Below are 21,893 nucleotides of genomic sequence, written 5' to 3'. Positions count from 1 at the left end.
CCAAGACAACACCTGATTTCCAACACTAAAGAATTCAGTGGGACAAGTTGTCTATCTGGTCAATAGAAGGATTTGCTGTCTAAGGGGAGATCACACCCCTTAGACTGAAAAGATATTGCACCACCTAGGGACAACTATGGGAAATGTTTTCAGTTTTCAAATTCAATGGCTTCCAACCAGAAAGGGTTTAGAAATTATGAAGCAGGATTTCCTTTCTAGTTAATCATTATACTATATAAATTACATAATTTGTCCTCAAAAATTTAAAAATAAAGCAAAGTTTCTCACCTGAAATTATTTTTTTAAAAAGTTACCCAGTCAATAAGCTTTGTTTTTTTAAGTTCTCTACTGGTACAAGCTAACAATGAACTATTAAGCAAGAGTATGTAGAATATTGAGGTAGGTGTAATTTTTATAAGTTAATGAGGATTTTATATAGTTTATCTGATTCATCAATAATTTTGTATCCCTGGATTTCTGCTAATAAAAATTTAGTTATTTAAAGAGGTATATCTCAGAGGAATTTATGGGAATTTTTTTTTTGTAGAATAAAAGTTCTTCCTCATTAAATTCTTACCCCTGCTTTTCGAAAACTGGCTTTACAAAAGGATTAAACTTAAAGGTAAATGAAGATCAGAGATGGTACAGTTATTGCATAATGCCTGCCCAACAAACATTCAAATGTGTATTAAACTGCAAAACTGTACCTATCTTTTATACCAGAATGCTTTGAAATGATTAGAATCAAATTGAAGATCACCTCAAAAATGGTGGATGGTGGATCAAAGAACTATATATAAGAGCTAAAATGATAAAATTCTTAATGAGAATATAAGGAATCTTTATCATGCAGGATTTGCAAAGATTTCTTGTATATGCCACCAAAAGCACAGATAACGAAAGAAATAATAGGCAAATTAAAGTTTATCAAAATTAAAAGACTGTTGTCATCAAAGAACACTATCAAGAAAGTGAAAAGACAACATATAAGATGGGAGAAAACATTTGCAAATCATATATATGACAGGGATTAGTAGCCGCAATATATACATATATCCTACAATCCCCCCCAAAATCAATTCAAAAATGAGCAAAGTAACTACATAGATAGTTCTCCCCCGAAGAAAACAAATGACCACAAAGCCCAGGCAAAGATGCTCAACGCCTTGTCTTTAGGGAAACTCACATCAAAACTACAATGATACACCACTTCACAGTCATTAGGATGGCCGTCCACTGCCCCTCCCCCAAAAAAGGAAAAGAAAAGTGCCGGCAAGGATGTGGGAAAACCGGAACTCTTAAGCATTGCCGGTGGGAATGTAACATGGTGCTGCTTGGCAGTGCCTTAAAAAGTGTAACCTAGAACTGCCACGCTGAGTGCTCAGGTGCTCAGTCAGGTCCAACTCTCTGTGATCCCACGGACAGTAGCCCACCAGGCTGCTCTGTTCATGGAATTTCTCAGGCAAGAATACTGGAGTGGGTTGCTATGTCCTACGTCAGGGCATCTTCCCGATCTATGGATAGAACCCGCATCTCTTGCGTCTCTTGAATTGGCAGGCAGGTTCTTTACCACCTTGCCACCTGGGAAGCCCAAGAATTACCATATGATCTAACAATTCTACTACCCAAGAGCAGTATCATAGAAAAGGAAAGCAGTGGATTTAGGGACTTGTAGTGCTTACTCAAATGATCAGTGAAGGGAAATCCCAGATGACAGCCATGTAGTAGGTAATATAAGGCAACCAATCTAGACTAAACATGAGGATAAAAGGCTCCAGGAAGGAGATAACCAAAAAAACAAAAAACAAAAAACAAAAACTGAGAGACAAAATACAATGGGCTCTGGGACAACATAGTTTTGAACTGCTAGGGCCCACTTATATGCAGAGTTCTTTCACTAAATCTGTACTATGATTGTCTGAATCCACAGACTCAGAACTGTGCATATGAAGGGCTGACTGTAAGTTTTACTCAGATTTTCCATTGCAGGGAGGGTTGGTGCCCCTTACCCTGACAGTGCTCAAGGTTTAATTATAGAATGTTCAGTATGCTGGAAAGTTTAAAACACCACCACAATAAAGATAAATGGTGTGAGGATATAAGGCAATTAGAAATTATCAGGGAGGGAATTTCCTGATGGTCCAGTGGGTAGGACTAGGTGCTTTCACTGCCAGGACCTGGCTTTAATCCCTGGTTGGGGAACTAAGATCCCACAAGCCATGTGGCATGGCCAAAAAAAGAAAAATACCAGGGAAAACAAAATGTGTAATAGAAAGTCCCAAATATCACATCATCAGCGCACACACACACACACACAGATACTAACAGGTAACATCAAACAAAACATAACTGTCGGCTGGATCAGCTGTCTGCAGAGGGCTGACTCTGGTCACAGGCACTGCCAAATGCAGTTCTGAGGTGGGGACTCCCAGAAACCTTAGCGTCTAATAGTGGCATCTCCCATCACCATGTAAGGAAGGGATAGGGGTAGTTTGAGAGGGGAAAGTCACTTAGTCGTGTCCGTCGTGTCCGACTCTTAGTGACCCCATGGACTATATAGTTCATGGAATTCTCTGGGCCAGAATACTGGAGTGGGTTCACATTTCCTTCTCCAGGGGATCTTCCCAACCTAGGGATCGAACCTGGGTCTGCCACATTGCAGGCAGATTCTTTACCATCTGAGCCACCAGGGAAGCCCATCCTAAAGGAGTGAAAGTCGCTCAGTCGTCTCCGACTCTGCGATCCCGTGGACTGTAGCCTACCAGGCTCGCCTCTGTCCAGGAAGTCAACCCTAAATATTCATTGAAAGGGTTGATGCTGAGGCTGAAGTTCCAACACTCCGGTCACCTGATGCCAAGAGCTGACTCACTGGTCAAGACTCTAATGCTGGGAAAGACTGAGGGCAAAAGAAGCGGGTGGCAGAGGACGACATGGTTAGACAGCATCACTGACTCGGTGGACATGAATTTGCGCAAACTCTGAGACCGCAGAGGACAAGCCTGGTGGGCTACCAAGTCCATGGGGTCGCGAAGACTCAGAAAAGGACTTAGCACCCGAACAACTGAGGCACAAGGTCCATGTTCTCAGGCACAAGTGAAAGGCGCATCATATCTTCTGGAGGACTACCCAGAGTAAGCCCGAGTGTACCGAAAATTCGTTAACACATGTTCCTAAAGTCCATGCTGGAGACGGTGAGGGACAGGGAGGCCTGGGCGCGCTGCAGACCATGGGGTCGCCACAGTCTTTTATCTAATGCGGCGGTTTGTCCCCAGTGTGAGACAGAACTACACTCTTAGTATTTCCGGAGGGAACCTAAGACCTAAGGCAGCAGCCAAGAACCTCGGCGGGGCGGGGAGTGAAGGTTATTTTCTCACTTTCTCACCCCTCGGTAAAAAACCCAGGAAACTCTTCAGTGGAGGAAAAAAAAAAAAAAAAAAAACCCAGGTCTCGGCATCGCGAAGAAAGACGTGAACTTGAGGCTCAACGTGCGCCTGCGCAAGCGACCACTCGTCGTCCGCGCCTGCGCCACTCCAGCCAATGAAGGAGCCCTCAGTCGAGGGTGGGGCCACAAGTCGCGCCTTAGGATTGGGCAGCGGGAGCCCAAACGGAAGGAGCGGAAATAACGCCAGCGTGCGCAAGCGCAGGCGGCCCTGCCGCGCGGTGGCTGCCGGGTGCCGCGGGCCGGCCTGTCCCTCGCCTCTCCCCTCCCCCTCGGCCCCGCCCCCTCGGCCGCTCCGCTCCCTGGCGTGACTCGACACTGAGAGAGCGCCGCGGGAGGAGACGCCGCGGCCGCCGCCTCCTCAGTCCAGGCTTGGGCCTTCCCGCGCCTCCCGCCGCTTCCTCCCCCGGGGCCGCTCCTCCGTCAGGTTTGAAGCCGGCGGCGTCGCGGCCGCCCTGCCCAGGCTCCCCGAGAATGGTGGGCGTGAAGCCGGTCGGGAGTGACCCGGATTTCCAGCCGGAGCTGAGCGGCGCGGGCTCCAGACTCGCCGTGGTCAAGTTCACCATGCGGGGGTAAGGCCGGGCCCGAGCCCGTGGCTGGGGGTGGGGGGCGCCGCGGCCGTCTGCTCCCTCACCTCCCGGCCCCTCCCGCCTTGCCGTCTCCTTCCGCCCCCGGAAGTGTCCGGCCCTGGCCGCGGCCCCAGGGCCCAGGCCGCTGCCGGGTGAGGCCTCAGCCCCTCGGACTGAAGTCCCTGCTCGTGGCCCCGGGGGGGCGGCTCCGGCGGGCTCGCAGGCCTGGGCGGCCGCGTCTCCCGGCCCGCGGTCCCCGCCCGCTCCTTGGGACGAGCTCTGCGCTCGCGGGCGGCCCGGCTCTTTTCTTTCTCTGCGGGCGTCTTCCCGCAGCGGACCCTGGCTTTCGTCCGTCCCCTTCTTTCCTGGGGTCCAGCTGTCACTTGTATCTTAGGAACCCCCCCTCCGCCCCAGATTTAACTTACCAAATGGTTTGTCTTCGCCACCTGCAGGTCTGGAAAACGTGAAGGAAGATTTCAGCTATGCAACTAATCCGCCTTGTGCTTAGACCTGAGGCTCAGCTAATGCATTTTAAATTAAGATGTTGGGTCAGGATACTTTTTTTCTTTTTGTTAAGGGTTTTGTTAGTCCTTTGGTTAGTAATCTTAGGCCGCCTTGTGTAAGAAGTTGCGTCTGATCAGGGCAATTATAGTAGATATATATATATATTTATATATATACAGTTCAGGTAGACAAGTGTCCACACATCTGGCTTTGACCGAATAGACTCCATTTTTGACTTGGTGATTTAAGAGGAGAGAGAACTTGAAAGGTGTTATCTGGCTTTCGTAAATCTCGACGTAATTCATAGGTTGCAGAGCCGGTGGATCTTCCACGTTGGGTGTGTGGTATGTTTCTGTGTGAGAGTGCCGCGGTGGAAGTGGATATTCAGAACCAAGGTTTCAGCGAGTTTGTGCCTTTACTGACCTCCCCGTGCATATGTCCGTGCCCACCCAAATAGAAGGATTAGAAGTTCTGCTTGACACCTTGACCATCCTGGTGGTTGTTTACACTCTAACTTGGAGAAATCTCCTACAAGTATCACTGTTTCACATAACACATTTTATTGTCCAAGATCCCCTGAAGGAGGAAATGACACCCGCTCCAGTGTTCTTGCCAGGGAAATCCCATGGACAGAGGAGCCTGGCAGGCAGGCTACCCATGGAGTAGCAAAAGAGTCGGGCACGAATTAGCGGCTAAACAACAACAAACTACATAAACGTAAGGCGGGTGTTTTGACTCTCAGAGCAAAAAGTGCTTCAAACCTGTTGAACATGATTCAATAAATGTTGACTATCTAAACGGTAGCATTAGGATTAGATTCATTTTAGGGAATGGAGGGAAGCAGATAGAGATGAAAACAAGAGTTATTTTGGGACTAATCTCTTATGGAATCGGAAAGGGGCAGTGCATTAGATTTTAAAGCGTGTCTTCCCGGTTTTGTTGGTTTTATAGTGACAGTATTCTTAATATGAGGAAATACCTAGACATTTCTTAAGTCCTAGGCCAAAATTGGGGAAAGGAAGAGGTGATTTTAACAAAAGATCTCATTTTTAGTTCAGTTTTCTAATTCAGTTTTCTAATTCTAGTCATTGGGAGGTTTTATACTTTGGAGCCTTTATGATAAACTCTCTTTTTCTCTTACCATAGCAGGAGGAGACATGACAGAATTATACATAATTTATTTGACATGAGAAAAGTTACTGTCATCCCAACTTTAGGCCAAGAACATAGTTTTCTAAAGCACCTATTTCTTAATTTCCTTTCCATTTCTATTTTAAGCCATATTCCTTATTCTCAATTTCCATGCTTTATCCATCCTATTAATTTTACTATGCAGATTGTTGCTCTTCTGTTTAAGAATTTCTGTGTCTCTCCAATATTATTTTTCATTTGTTTTTTTAATTGTTATATGTAACATAAATTTGCCACTTTAGCCTTTTTAAAATGTACAATTCAGTGGCATTAAGCACACCCACAGTGTTGTACCACCATTACCCCTATCTCCTAGAAATTTTTTCATCATCTCAGAAATTCCCATACCTTCTCTCCAGTGCCCCTAGCCCCTGGTAACCTCTCTTCTATTTTCTGTCTCTATCAATTTGCGTATTCTTGAAACTCATTTAACTAGAAATTTATATGTGTCTTTTTGTTTACGGCTTATTTTAGCATGCTCTCAAGGTTCACCGGTGTTATAGCATGTGTCCTATTTTCCTTCCTTTTTCTGTTGTATGTATATACCATGTACTGTTTATTCACCTTTTGATGAATGGTTGATGGACATTTGGATGGTTCCGTCTTTTGGCTATTGTAAATAACACTGCTGTGAACATTAGTGTGCAGGGATCTCTGTTAATCCCTGCTCTCAGTTCTTTTGGGTTATACCTATGAGCAGAATTGCTGGATTATAATGTAATTCTGTGTATGACTTTTTGAGAAACCACCAAAGTATTTTCCACAGTGGCTGCACAGGTTTGCATTTCCACCAGCCCCGCAGGAGAGTTCCAATTTCTCTATGTGTCAACATTTAAAAATATTTTAATAGCCATCTTAGATGGGTGTGAAGTGGTTTCTGGTGGTTTTGATTAGCATTTCCTTGATAACTGATCATGTTGAGCATCTTTTCACAAACTTACTGTCCGTTTGTCTTCTTTGGAGAAATGTCTGTTGGAGTCCTTTGCCCATTTTGAACTGGGTTATTTGTTTTTTGTTGTTGTTGTGGATTTGTGGGAGTTCTTTATATATTGGAGATCTTAACCCTTTTTCAGATGTATCATTTGCAGATATTTTCTCCCATTGGTTGCCTTTTCAGTTTTTTGACAGTGTCCTTTGACGCACAAGCAGAGTTGGAAAATTGTGCTGAAGTTGTGCTTTTGGTGTCATATCCCAGAAGTCATTGCCAAATCCAGTATCATGGATATTCCTCCCTGTGTTTTCATCAAATAATTTTCTAGTTTTAGCTCTTAAGTTTTAGGTGTGTGATCTATTTGTAATTAACTTTTGTATATGGTTTAACTTATACTCTTACTGGGTCCAGCTTCATTCTTTTCCGTGTGGCTCTCCAGCTTTGCCAACACCATTTATTGGAAAAACTGTCTTTAACCCAATGAATGGCACCCTTCTCTAGTATTTTTTTAAGCAATTAAAATAATCATCACATCTTAATACATTTAAGGTAGTCTGTGTGAGGGACTTACTTAAGCACTTGTTGACTCCTGCAGTCCTCAAAATAATCTTTGGTATTATCTCCATTTTATAAACTAAAAGAAAGTTGAGTCACAAAGAGATCTATTTAAGATACCTTGTTTAAGGTCCCCTTGTTGAATGCATTGTTTGAATTGTAAAGTGCTATCCTGTTCTTTCCAGCCTAAGCAGAGGGTGATGCAAATTCACCTCTTTATTGCATGGAGCCTGATATTTTTCAGTAAATGCTGCCTTGAATAAGCTCTGCCTGCAAAACTTTCAATGGAGGACAGTTCAGCTCACATTCTAATATTCATTTACCTACCTGTAAAATGGGAATAATAACATGTAACCCAACTATACTGTTCAGAGGATGGAATTATGTATGTGGATTATATACTGTGATAACTTGTTTTTGTAACTGGTGTCTCCAAACTGATATATCTTAAATATACCCAAATACACTTAAGTGGTCATAAACAGTTGTTATCACTGATTAACACCAAGTTTAAAAGGATGTATGTTTTCTTTCCCATAAAACTCAGCAATGAGTGATTTTTATCATGAATTCATGAGTGTACAACTTTTGTAGATACGTTTATCATATATTCAGTTTTCTTCAAGCAGGTTTTACTTTGTAGTTAGGTGTTATTGCTACTGTCTAAGAACGTCTGAGAATAGCTTTCCTAGTGGCTGAGACGGTAAAGAATCTGCCTGCAATGCAGGAGACGCAGGTTTGAACCCTGGGTTGGGAAGATCCCCTGGAGAAGGGAATAACAACCCACTCCAGTATTCTTGCCTGGAGAATCCCCATGGACAGGAGCCTGGTGGGCAGCAGTCCATGGGGTCACAGAGTAGGACACGACTGAGCGACTAATACAACAACAACAAAGAAGAATGTCTGTGTATTAGGATGGTGAGATGCAATGATTGTGGTGGTTTGTCCCAATAATACGCTATATAATAGTACTAATTATGTATTGTGAAATTGCTGTGGACTGAAGGTACTTTACCGTAATACAGGCCCAGCGGTCCATACGGACCAAGCAAATAATATTAGGAAGTGATACAGGTGGCAGAAAGATAACTAGGGCTTCCTCAGGCCCTAGAGAATATATAGAGATTTTTTTTTAAATAAACATTTTTATTGAAGTATAGCAGGCATGCAGAAAATGTACACAAACCATTTAGGTGCATAGTTTGGTAAGTTTTCGAAATGATTGCACCTGTTTAACCAATACCCAGTCAGGAATACCTGCATTGCACAATCCCTCACTACCCCCAACCCCCATCCTCCTGCAGGCTCCTGTCACTCTTGAATTCTAACACTATAAAGATGGTATTATGCAGTATATAATCTGTCTGGTTGCCTTTCAAGAGTGTGTAAGTAATTTTAATCTTGGCGGTGAACTTAGAAATAACAACCAAAACAAAGCAAAAAGCACAGTGTGGGCCACTGTTGTGCAGGTTTTGGAATAGCAGTTGAGTTGGGTTTTGTGATCGGATTTCAGCACTGTGCTTCATTATTCTTGTCTTTAAAATGAGGAATTGTGAAGCCTAAATGAATTTAAAGGTTTTATAAATTACATAACATACGATACACGCTTAGTGAACGCTAGCAATTCTGTGTCCCTAACAGGATCAGTTTTGACCATGCTTGTTCATTAGTAAATATAATACGTCTAGAAACAACCCGTTCTACAGGCATGCCTCCGAGAAAGCATACTTTTAAAATGCATCTTCAGAAGGCATGCACATTTTCCACACCCATATACCAGCTGAGTGTATTTGTACACATTACCGCTTGATGGAGAGAACTGACTACTTTAGCAAGTGGGAAAGAATAGCAAGTTCTTGAAATAGAATCTGTTTGTATTATGACTAAATACAAATCTTATTAAGAAGAACCTAGCTTGTTTTCAAAGAAAACTGATGTTGGATTGGCTTCAGGAGTTAACTGTTCTGGTTGTGGCCCTGCCACTAACTAAAGTGTCTGATCTTGATCAAGTCAGTTAACTTTTCTGGCATCTGGTGGTGGTGGTTTAGTTGCTAAGTTGTGACCGACTCTTTGCGACCCCATGGACTGCAGCCCGCCAGGCTTCTCTGTCCATGGGATTCTCCAGGCAAGATTTCTGGAGTGGGTTGCCATTTCCTTCTCCTTTCTGGCATTTGCCTCTTATCAAATAATTGTGTTCTGCTAGGTCAATTTTAAAGTTTCAGCTTTGTGAGTTTAGTTCTTACACACTGGATCTAACAGGTAAGCTTTCCATCAAAGAGTTCAGAGGTGGAAAAATAACCTTTTTTTTTTTCCTTTTTTTAAATCTCTGGACTAGATGGTCCCTGGTCTCTTGCAAGTTCAAAGGTACTGAGGTAATCTACTATCTAAGGGCTTCAAATTAAGGGCTTTGCAAAGTCAAAAAAGTACAGTCCTGAAATTTAGGCATGTTTGGGGGCATAATGTTCTAGAGATAGGAAAGGCCCTTGAGGAATCTAGTCCCTTCCTGTTTTCCAGAGAAATCAAATGATTTGTTTGTGAGCTCAGCTAATTTTGGAAGTTTAAGTTTACCTTTAGATGCTAGTGGTAAGCAAGGACCTTATTAAAATAGCAAGTAATTTCACTTGAGTGATTATAATGTGAAAGTATGCTGCTGTATATTTCTGTGCTTCTGTGTTCTGTGACTTATTTTGGTTTTTGACTAAAGACATCATATAAGACGTTCCATCTTACACGACAACTAACTAAATTAAACAGGATCGAGATAAGGTTAAATTTTGAAAGGGAACATTTATTTTCAAGACAGTCATTATTTAGCGGTCTGTTTAGCTTCAGGTTAGCTCATACATGATTGATGAGTGGAGTGATGACGTCCATACAAGGGTGGAGGTTGTGTTAATATTCTAATGTTTTTCTTAGGTAGTGAGGGCCAGGAATAGGAATAGAGCCTGTAACAGGAAGCAGAAAAGCCCTCAGCCACAGAGGCAGGCTCCCTTTCAGGATCTGTTTAAGTCTAAATTAATAAAGTTAAACCTGGGCCTCAGCTCCTAGCCCTGGTTCCCCAGCGGAGGTCAGTCTCGTCTTGTCCTTCCTCCTGTCCCCTGCCTGGCTGGCCGCCCTGCTGGCTCCGAGCTTCCCTTGCATCTGATTCTCACAGCACCTGTAATACAGCAGGCACTTCCATTTGATCGTTTTTGTACAATTTAAATGTCCCCTGAGGTAGCCTCTAGGTCTGAGGCTCCTGCCTCAGGTATTTCCTGAGTACCAGTTGCTGTTTTTTTGTAGGAATATGTTTACAAAGTTGCATGGGTTTAAATGACTGACACCAATCTTATTTTTTCCGTAATTTTGGGCACATGCTTCTGCAGAAAGGAGGTTTTTTTCGGGAATGAGAAACTCTGATACTGTGCGTATGCCAGGTGTATTCTGTGACGCAGCGTGATGCTTGCGCTTCTCCTGTGGCCTCTGTTTACATGCAGCAAACACTTAATCGCCTACTGTCAGTTTATTCACTATCGTAAAAGGAAAATAACTATCAGAGAAACCGGAGAATGCAGGAGTATAGGCAGTTCTGAAAGTCTCCCCTAAACTTTCTCTTCCTTTCCAATCCCATTTTTCAGAAGTAGTAGTTTATTGTGTGACACACCTAAGTTGTAAGTATGTGTTTGTATACATATATAACATGTAGATAACGTATATAAAGGCGTGTGTTAAATGTGGTCACAGAGAACATTTTTTTGTGAGACTTAAGTTTTCTTTTGAACAGTACAGTTTATCCTTATCCCCTGGTGTGAATGTGTCATAATTTTTGTTGTTGTTGTTGAAGTATAGTTGATACATAGTATTATATAAGTTACAATGTACCATATGGTAATTCACAGTTTTTAAAGATCACACTCCATTTATAGATACTACAAAATACTGGCTCTGTTTCCTTGTGTTGTACCATATATCATAGCTTATTTTATATATTATAATTTTTAAAAATATTTTTATATTGATTGTCATTTAGATTATTTCTATCTTTAAAAAACTATTTCAGATGTTTCATTGAACTTCTTTATACATATTATTGTGAAATTGATTCTTAAGATAGGATTGACTTTTAGGAGTAAAGGTTGTTGAATCTTAAATTGTGGTCATTTAAAGTTGGCAGATAATGACCAAGTGACCCTTCAAAAAGGATCTACCAGTGTGTACTCCTATCCATAATGTTTAAGACTGATTAAAAGCCAGTAGTATTTTGCTAACCTAAAGATAGATTTCATCAACTGTAAATGTTTGTTCCTTTAAAATTTAGTCTCAGGGCCTAAAATTGTTAGATCCAAAAATTTATTTTCAGAAGCATCAAGTTTAGTATTTAAGAAATTAATAGTTATTTTCTTATTGCTGTGAGTCTTAAAGATGGCAGAAGATGAAAATGCTGATTAAAATATTAAGAATGGAAAGAGAATCACAACTTGAGTTTGAACATTTGTGAATTTGAACATCTTGTGCTTTAGAATCTGCTTTTCCTTGTGTTCCTGTCTGTTAAAGCCAAGATTTTTCTTAATTTTAATTTTTTGGAACTTTCATTGAAATATACATAGTACACAAGGATAAATGTACAGTTCAGAGAATTTTCACAAACTGAATACACACGCATGTTTGTTTAGCTTCTGGACAAATGGAACATTACTAACCTCTCAAAATATCTCTCATGCCCTATCCTGTCACTAACAAAAGTGACTTGTTTTGATTTATAATACCATTGATTTGTTTTACCTGTATTTGAACTGTACATAAGTGGAATCAGTGTCAGACTTTATTTTCTTGGGCTCCAAAATCACTGCAGATGGTGACTGCAGTCATGAAATTAAAAGACGCTTACTCCTTGGAAGGAGTTAGGACCAACCTAGACAGCATATTCAAAAGCAGATACTACTTTCCAACAAAGGTCCGTCTAGTCAAGGCTATGGTTTTTCAGTGGTCATGTATGGATGTGAGAGTTGGACTGTGAAGAAAGCTGAGTGCCGAAGAATTGATGCTTTTGAACTGTGGTGTTGGAGAGGACTCTTGAGAATCCTTTGGACTGCAAGGAGATCCAACCAGTCCATTCTGAAGGAGATCAGTCCTGGGTGTTCACTGGAAGGACTGACGCTAAAGCTGAAACTCCAATACTTTGGCCACCTCACGCGAAGAGTTGACTCATTGGAAAAGACTCTGATGCTGGGAGGGATTGGGGGCAGGAGGAGAAGGGGACAACAGAGGATGAGATGGCTGGATGGCATCACTGACTCAATGGACGTGAGTCTGGGTGAACTCTGGGAGTTGGTGATGGACAGGGAGGCCTGGCGTGCTGCAATTTATGGGGTCGCAAAGAGTTGGACACGACTGAGCGACTGAACTGAACTAAACTAAGTGGAATAATAGACTATACTTATTTTCTCAGTGTTATTTGTGAGGTTCATTTATGTTTTGGCATGAGGTTTTACATCACTCATTTTCATTGTTATATAGTATTCCAGTGCGTGATTAACTACAGTTAGTTTACTCATTCTGTTCTTGAGAGGAACTTGGGTGGTATCCAGTTTTTGGCCATTAGAAATGTTACTTCTACCAATATTTTTTCATATGCCCTAAAGGCACACATGCAGATGTTTCTGTTTTGTATACCCTGGACGTGGTCATTGGTAGGCATAAATCTTACTTTAACAGGTAACTTCAGTTTCCTTTCTTACCCGATAAAGTGCTTATACCCATTTGCACTGTCACTAACAGGTCATTTGCTCCCAGTTCTTGACAGTGCTTCCTTCTTTGTTGTTTTAGCTGTCTTAGTGGGAGTAGCTTTAATTTGCACATCCTTTGTTTCCTTAGTGACTGAGGAAGTCTTTTTCTATTTACTCACTGCTTTTTTTTTTTGCTATTGCTAAGTCACTTCAGTCGTGTCTGACTCTGTGTGACCCTATAGACGGTAGCCCCCAAGGCTTCCCCGTCCCTGGGATTCTCCAGGTAAGAGTACTGGAGTGGGGTGCCATTGCCTTCTCCTACTGACTGCTTGGATAACCTCATTTGTCCTATTCAAGAGAACTCTTTTTTCTTTTGGATAACAGTCTTATTGATTTGTAAGTGCTTTTTTACATATTAGAGGTATAAGTCATATGTTTGATATGTTTTACACATTTTTTTTTTTTTTTTTTTTACCAATCTGTGGTTTGTCTTTTCACCCTTTGTTATCTTGATGAACAAAAGGTCTTAAGCGTAATATTTTCCAGCTTATCAAGTATATCCCCAAATATCAGTTCTTCCCTTTTCTCTTTAGTGCTTTCAGTGTTTTAAGAAATAAATTTTTGTTTACTCAAGGTTTTCAAAGTATTCTCTGTATTTTTTTACCCTAAAACCGTAGTTTTACCTTTCACTTTAGATCTATAATCCATCTGGAATTGATTTTTGTGTACATTGTGAGTTAGGAGTCATTTTTTACCCCCAGGTGGGTATCCATTTTGACTCAGCAATGTGTATTGAAAAGACTGTCTTTTCTCCACTGTACTACTGTGTCAGCTTTTTCAAAAGTTAGGTTACTGTGTATGGGATGGGTCTACCTTTGAACGTTTTTTTAAAATTGGTGAGTTTGTTTATCCTTTATACTCTTAACTTATAAAGCTTCTTGGTAGTTTTTAATATCTGGTAATGGAATTCCTTCAGCTTTGAACCCCAGACTGCCTGGGCTATCCTTGATATTTCCCTATAAATTTTAGAATTTAAAGTTGTTAATTTCTCAAAAACCTGTTAGAATTTTACATTGACTTTAAATATCAAATTGAGGAGACTTGACATCTTGACAGTATTGAGTTTTCCAATTCATACGTGTAGTATATTCCTATATTTATTTAGCCTTTAATTTCTTTCAGTGAGAAGAAAGCTGGAATATAACACTATTAGACTTAAAGACAATATAAATCTGTAGTCATTAAGGTAGTGTGATACTATTGTAAGCATTTGTCTAAATAATACAGTGGAAGGAGAAAGTCTAAAGACAATTTGATCAGAACTTTTTAAGTTTATGTTTTAATTGATGAAATCTTTAGAGTGTAAATTAGTATAGTCTTTGGTGTTATCTTACTTACAAAGTATCTCTTATGTTTTTCACAGGTGTGGGCCGTGTTTAAGGATTGCCCCAGCATTCAGTTCTATGAGTAATAAGTATCCACAGGCAGTTTTCTTGGAAGTAGATGTACATCAGTGTCAGGTAAGGCAAGAGGGCCCTTTTAAAATTTTTTGAAAATTTACAAATTGGCTTGAAATTCACATTAATGTCATCCTTTATTTATCTCTTTATGTACTAAGTACTTGTTTATTTGGAGGTAGGATGATGTCTGTCTTGCAGTGGTGAATGCAAGTGTTGTTACGGCTGTATTAGTTAAGAAAAGTAGTCTGATATTAACTGCTTCTGAGTTTGTTTATATTCATATTTTTTTGATATAAAACTAATAGTATGTTGTTAAACTTAGTAGGTCACTTGGCTGTTCTATTTTACATTTCTTTATTTTTTTGCAAATCTGGAATTATATCTTATCTTATACTGTTGACACATTGTTTGGTTAAAAACCCATGGGAGAGAATTCTTGGTTAGAGTTTGATTTGAATTGATCATTGTATGACCTTAGCTCCAAAGCTGCATACTCAGCAGAAAGTTTAAAACATTGATTGCTGCTGATTGAGCCACAGGTCGGTAGATTGCCCTGGCTACTTAGTTGGCATGGCAGTGTGACAGCTCTATGTTTACGTGTGTGTAGTGTGAAAGAGTGGTTATGCCAGAAAAGTTTTTGAAGGCTTCTTGCAACACAGAAGACTACAAAAGTGTAATCTTGACTGAGAATCCTGACTCTGTTTTTTTTTTTTTTTTTTTTTTTCCATTGAGGCTTTTGCCTTTGCATTTCTGGGTTGAAAAAACAAAAATCTTAAATGTTACATAGGTAAGCAGTTTGGGGATTTGGTGCAAATTCTGTTCCATGTTCATTGTTTAGTACTCTGGTCACATGCTGCTGGACAGTAGCTCTGGCCTTAATACCAGTATTCTGCGTCTCTAATCTGAAAGTGCTGTCTTCTGAAGCTGTGTCGTCCTGTATGGTAGCCACATGTAGTTAGTTGAAATGAGCACTTGAAATATGGCAAGTCCAAATTGAGTTGTGCTGTGAGTGTAATATAGGATTTTGAAGGCTTAATATGAACCAAAAAAATGTAAAATATGTCATTAACTTTTATATCAACTATATGTTAAAGTGCATATTTGGATTTACAAGACAGGTTGCTAAAATGAATTTCACTTGTTTCTCTTCTTTGTTTGTGGATTCTAGAAAACTTTAAATTTCATGTACAGCTCACATTTGTGTATTTCTTTTGGATGGCACTGTCAGTCTTCTTTTTTTCCCACTTATGAGGCTTAGAGAAGACGTCTTTGTAAACTTTATGCCTTTTTTTTTTTTTTTTAATAGTCATACCTCTTCCTCGCATTAGAATATGCAAGAGGACATATTTATTTCACTTGTTTTCTGTACACTTCTCATGAAGAACTTAAACCATGAATCAGTGGTTAACTGATTTTCATTTGGTGGCTAGTCTTATATATCATAGAGTTGGAGCAGAATTTGAAAAGATACCAGTTGCAGTGTTTTTGATGGGAGACCAGAAATCATTTCTTTAACTGTAAAACTAGGTGAGGATGTTTCATGGACAGATGTGCTGCTGTTTTTTCACATGTGTACTTTTTATGTTGACAAATCTCAATACCCTTCTCGGTTTCTCCATTTGAGAAATAGTCTGTGCTTATGAGAGAAGTATCTGGTTTTGTCAAGTGCAGTTTCTGTACTGGAAACTGATTGTTCTACTGAATGAATGAATGAAGCCTTTAACACTAAAACATGAAAATACGGGGCTATTCTTCAGTGTGGACATGTGGGTAATATAGTTGTGACCTTTCAGAATAGGCTTGCTCTTTCTTAAGTAACAGTTAGGAGTAAGTTATTTTACATGTTTTTAGTTCATGTTTGTGATATTTAACTTCCATACAGATGCAGAGTGAATATTCCGAGTAGTTTAATTTGTAATGCTGTCTAACTTGACAATTCTAGGGAACAGCTGCCACCAACAATATATCAGCAACACCTACATTTCTGTTTTTTCGAAACAAAGTGAGAATTGATCAGTATCAAGGAGCCGATGCTGTGGGACTAGAGGAAAAAATCAAGCAGCACTTAGAGAACGACCCTGGGAGCAACGAGGACACCGATATTCCGAAAGGCTATGTATGTGATCTTAGAAGTGAAATGATGTCACTTGCGTCTGTCATTATTTGGTTGAAATGAAATTTACTCTTTTCATGTTTTGTCTTTCGCTAGTTAAGAATACTTTTCAGTAAGAACTTTAAAAATGAATTCAGTAGCTGACTATTGGGTTTTGTCTGTGTAATATGTATTATAACCTTACTTGTATGTGTGCTAAGTCACTTCAGTCGTGTCCAACTCTTTGTGACCCTATGGACCGTAGCCCACCAGGCTTCTCTGTCCTTGGGATTCTCCAGGCAAGAGTACTGGAGTGAGTTGCCATTCCCTTCTCCAGGGGAATCTTCCTGACCCAGGGATCGAACCCGCGTCTCTTGCATTAACAGGCAGGTTCTTTACTACTAGCGCCACCTGGAAAGCCCATTATACCCTTAAGTCCCCATCATAAACTTTATCCAAAATTTCTTCTCCTAATTTTTTTTCAAAATTTTTTCTCTCTTTTTGTTTAATAATTATTTTTATTTATTCGGCTGCACCAGGTCTCAGTTGCAGCTCACAGGATCTTTAGTTGTGGCTAGTGGGATCTAGTTCCCTGACCAGGGAATGAACCTGGGCCCTCTGCATTGGGAGCGGGGAGTCTTAGCCACTGGGCCACCAGGGAAGTCCGTCTTCTAATTTTATTTGCCACTTGTTTTTAATCTGCTTTCTGAACTATTTTAATCGCCACTTTTAAACATTTGATTTTTACTATTTTTCCCCCAAAAGTGAAGAAGTTTGCATTGGAAAATTTTTTCACTTTTTGACAACTATGTAAAATGACACATAAATTTTATGTGTGACTGTTAACATACTGAACTTGCTTTCTACCAGTTTTTAAAGTTTTCTCTCTTTTTAAATATACCCCCTATTTTCTGGCACTCTTATTTAAAAATCCTAGTTACTGATTTTATTTTGGAACCAAATGTGACTTTAGTATTGCATATATTTTAAAAATTTTAAGAATTATTTTAAATAATAGCTTGATGACGTAAGAATTCCAAAGTTTTTGAAACTTTGGAATTATATATATTCATATATAACATGAATAGTTATAATTTGTATCTATCGTATGAGAGCTATTTGAGAAGGAAAGTAAAATTCAAAAGTAGCTACTACTTCATGGTGACTGACTGACTTATGCAAATTAGTAAATCCTGCATAGCAAAAGATATATATGTATATATATTTTTTTAAATTTTGCTGGTTATAAAGTAAATGTATTGGCAGATTAAAAATGAATTTTTAAAAGGTAAGTGTTACCTCAAATTAAAGCTGCTATATGAAAGCATGTACACCAAGTGCAATAAAACAGAGCTGTCACAGGGCTGCCAGTCTTTCTGTAAGGCTCCTAAATTCGTGTTGAATAAGGAGACTTTGTAGGTAGGTAAATAGGAGCAGTTCTTTTTATATGTGTGAGTGGCAGGGTTATGTCCTCAAAAAAGTTAAGGAATTTTAATAACGAATATTTATTTAAACTAGAACTATGATATAATAATTTGAAATGGTAATATTCAATTAGAAAGTATGAGCATGTGTAAGTCAGGGTTGTAACACCTTTAGGAAAATTTTAGATATCATTTGACTTGTAAACTGTTGTGTTTACCTCTTTGTATTTTTTCCTTTATTACTAAGGATTTTTCCATGAAGAAGTCTTATGGGCACAACAGTCTGGGTGCTTAACTGTAGGAATGCTCTGTTCTTTATATCAGCTGAGTGTGATATCAGGGTTTGGGTTTTGGTTGGAAATAAGCAGGAAAAAATAAAGTTTTAATAAGTAAATTTAGTTTTCATCTAGATGTTATTATACACTGAAAAACTGTAAAAAACAGTTTCATTTTTTTCCATCAGGTGTCAAGACTGCAAAAGTTTTGAACTATAGATCTTGCAGGGTTATTCAATGTTTAAAACTGGTAGTCTGTTCTCGGAACGTTATTGTTTTTACAACATAAATGGAAACTGAATGAAAACCTGTGTCTTAAAGTAGATTTAAATAGAAGCATTGCAAAAATCTATGCACAATTTTAAAATAATATTGGGTTCCTTAGACTAAAGACTTTTTGTCATTAGGTTTTAACACTGAAAGGCTATATAACTACTGATTTCACACATCCTACAGTTTTGAAACTCCTGATTTGACGGGAGCCAGAGTTAAAGAAATAGGTATGTCTTCTAGGGAGAGTTGAAATATTGCAAAAGATGTAGAACATGATACTCAAAAGTTAAGAATCAAAAAGATTCTTTTAAGAAGGCAGTTGCTGCTGCTGCTAAGTCTCTTCAGTCATGTCCGACTCTGTGCAGCCCCATAGACGGCAGCCCACGAGGCTCCTCCGTTTCTGGGATTCTCAAGGCAAGAACACTGGAGTGCGTTGCCATTTCTTTCTCCAAGAAGGCAGTATTTTTGTAAAAATAATGACTTTCGGTTTTTAATATGTTGACTGAATTGGAAAAATGTTAAACATTTCTATTTTTTTCTTTCCCATATTTGCTAAGTGTACCTTGTATGGCTTCAAATAGCATGAGGGGGCTACCTGTATCAAGTCTCCCTCTTCAGAAGTTTGCTTGCTGGGCATTCTAGAATCAAACACGTATTTGCGTGTGTTTTGTTTAAGTCTTAAGGCTCATTAGTGTATTTCAGTATTCCAACATCCTAACTGTAGGTTTTGGTCTTCAAATTTGTCACATACATCAAAATAAATAGAACAGGAATGCCCCTAATTTACGTAGTAGGTAGGATAGATATTTCTTTAACCAAAAACTTGAAGCATGAAGAGCTTTTTTGTAACTCCTGTCTGTCTCCTGTTGGATTCCATTCCTTCCTCCCCTAAAGTAATAGATGAAATATAGTCAAACGAAAAAAGTTGACTGTGTACTACAGACATGCATACCATTCACTTATGCTCATCAGTTGTGAATGTTTTGCTGTTTTTGTTCTATCTCAGTATGTATGTATTTGCTTTGGTTTTTGCGGCATCATTTGCAAAATAAGTTACAAACATCATGATGGTTCATGTGTAAATATTTCAGCACGTAGTTCCTAAGAATAAGGACATTCTCTGGTATAACCATGATGCCATTATCACTTCTAAGAAATTTAACATTGATTCACTTATCCCTGCTGCTGCTGCTGCTGCTGCTAAGTCACTTCAGTCCTGTCCAACTCTGTGCGACCCTGTAGACGGAAGCCCACCAGGCTCCCCTGTCCCTGGGATTCTCCAGGCAAGAACACTGGAGTGGGGTGCCATAATGTACAGCTTATATTAAAATTTCCTTAATTGTCTCTGAAATGTACTTCATAGCTTTTTTCCCCAGTTCAGTTCAGTTCAGTTGCTCAGTTGTGTCCGACTCCGCGACCCCATGAATCACAGCACGCCAGGCCTCCCTGTCCATCAGCAACTCCTGGAGTTCACCCAAACTCATGTGCATCGAGTCAGTGATGCCATCCAGCCATCTCATCCTCTGTCGCCCCCTTCTCCTCCTGCCCCCAATCCCTCCCAGCATCAGAGTCTTTTCCAATGAGTCAACTCTTCGCGTGAGGTGGCCAAAGTATTGGAGTTTCAGCTTTAGCATCAGTCCTTCCAGTGAACACCCAGGACTGATCTCCTTTAGGATGGACTGGTTGGGTCTCCTTGCAGTCCAAGGGATTCTCAAGAGTCCTCTCCAACACCACAGTTCAAAAGCATCAATTCTTCGGCACTCAGCTTTCTTCACAGTCCAACTCTCACATCCATACATGACCACTGAAAAACCATAGCCTTGACTAGACGGACCTTTGTTGGAAAGTAATACCTGCTTTTGAATATGCTGTCTAGGTTGGTCCTAACTTTCCTTCCAAGGAGTAAGTGTCTTTTAATTTCATGACTGCAGTCACCATCTACAGTGATTTTGGAAGGGTCATGCATTGCTTTTGTCAGTCTCTTTAGTGTTCTTTAGTCTAGAAACTTCTCTATACCTTTTTTCCTTTCATGACTGCCTTTTTGAAAAGTTTAAAACAGCACCAGTCTACCACAATAGCTGCTAGACACATGTGGCATTTTTTATGTGACTAGGGCATCTGAGGCACTGAATTTTCCATTTTATCTATTTTTAATTAATTTTGAATTGACACATGTGGCTAATGGCTGTCTCATTGTACAGTGCAGGTCTGGACCATCTGTCTTATGCACTGTCCCACAATCTGGATTTATGAGATTGTTTTCTCATGATTCTTTCCTCATTATTGGCAAGTTGATTGCATAAGTAGTAATATTTATTTCCAGTAACATGTTTCCAGAATATGTAAATTTGCAATTATGTCAAATATATAATATTATGCCAGTTTGTCCCAGATAGTGTTGACTAACAGAGCACTTAATGCAACTGTTCAGCTACACTACTTATTTTGTGTGTCCCAAGATAAATTAAAAAACAATTTAAATTATTTAGTTTATTTTCATCATTAAAGTATTGGAAGTATGACTGCAATGTTGCCTTCAAGCTTGAGGTCTTGATCCTACATACAGTATGAAGAGGCATCATGGTAGGATGGTAGACATTTAAATGTTTGTAAGATTTTGTCACATTTTCAAGACATGTTTATGGAGTTCAGAATAATATAGAAGTAGAACTTGGCTCTGTAATGCTCCTTTTCTTCCTACCTCTCTTTTTGAATTAGTTACAATATGTTACCCTGACTAATATATTTAACATCTAATGCAGTATAACATTTATATAATAGAATATTTTGGCTTTGTAAGCATTTAGGCTAGTCTGTGCATAGTTAAGGGTCTATTCTAATGACTTTTTACCATATTCATAATTATTTGACCTGTAAAAATTTGTTTCTTTAGTCTTTCAGAACTGTATACACATGTATTAGTGTATATATTAGTATTATTAATGAAGACTGATAGAACATGCAGCTGATACTTGGTAAACTTTATTACTTGGTAAACTTTAAAGCAGTTCTTGTTTAGTCAAAGAAATGGATACTTTTCTAGAAAAATGGTTTATCAAAATCAGTTCCTCTAGAAGCAGAACTCCTAAATAGATAAGTCACCACTGAGGAAATAGAGAAAATAGTAACAGAGCCCTTCCATAAATACCAGGATGACTTCACAGGGAAATTCTAGCAAATCTCTATGAAGATCAGGTAGTCTAGTGTTACTGCAATTACTTAAGACCATATCAAAAGAGAAAACTTCCAAATTTATTTTTGAAGTATGACATTGATCCCAGAATCTGACAGAGTTTGTAAAAACAAAAAAAGTTACCAACCAGTTCCAGTTAGGAATATTGGTGTAAAAATCTTATATAAAATATTAGTAAACAAAATCCAGCAATCTAGAGGAGAAAATTTATGATCTACTAATATGCAGGAAAAGCATTTAAGAATTTTTTGTTCATTTATATTTGGCTGTACTGGGTCTTTG

The 21,893-nt window shown here is 39.3% G+C and overlaps 1 protein-coding gene across 2 annotated transcripts in view; it reads left to right on the top strand.

The window, feature by feature from the left end:
* Window positions 1-3,641: 3,641 nt before the first annotated feature.
* The window catches only part of TXNL1 (thioredoxin like 1), a 43,137-nt gene continuing 24,885 nt past the window's right edge, over window positions 3,642-21,893 (top strand). The window contains exons 1-3 of one of the 2 annotated variants that reach the window (XM_061400300.1): window positions 3,642-4,011; window positions 14,318-14,414; window positions 16,297-16,470. In XM_061400300.1, the coding sequence (XP_061256284.1) occupies window positions 3,914-4,011; window positions 14,318-14,414; window positions 16,297-16,470 (369 nt within the window). In that variant the 5' untranslated portion in view covers window positions 3,642-3,913. The remainder of the gene's footprint in view (window positions 4,012-14,317; window positions 14,415-16,296; window positions 16,471-21,893) is intronic. The other variant, XM_061400299.1, reaches the window with a different exon arrangement.

The sequence above is a fragment of the Bos javanicus genome, chromosome 24 (assembly GCF_032452875.1).
Source record: "Bos javanicus breed banteng chromosome 24, ARS-OSU_banteng_1.0, whole genome shotgun sequence".
Classification (NCBI taxonomy): domain Eukaryota; kingdom Metazoa; phylum Chordata; class Mammalia; order Artiodactyla; family Bovidae; genus Bos; species Bos javanicus.
The sequence above is the reverse complement of the archived record's forward strand: the minus strand, read 5'-3'. Positions and strand labels throughout refer to the sequence as shown.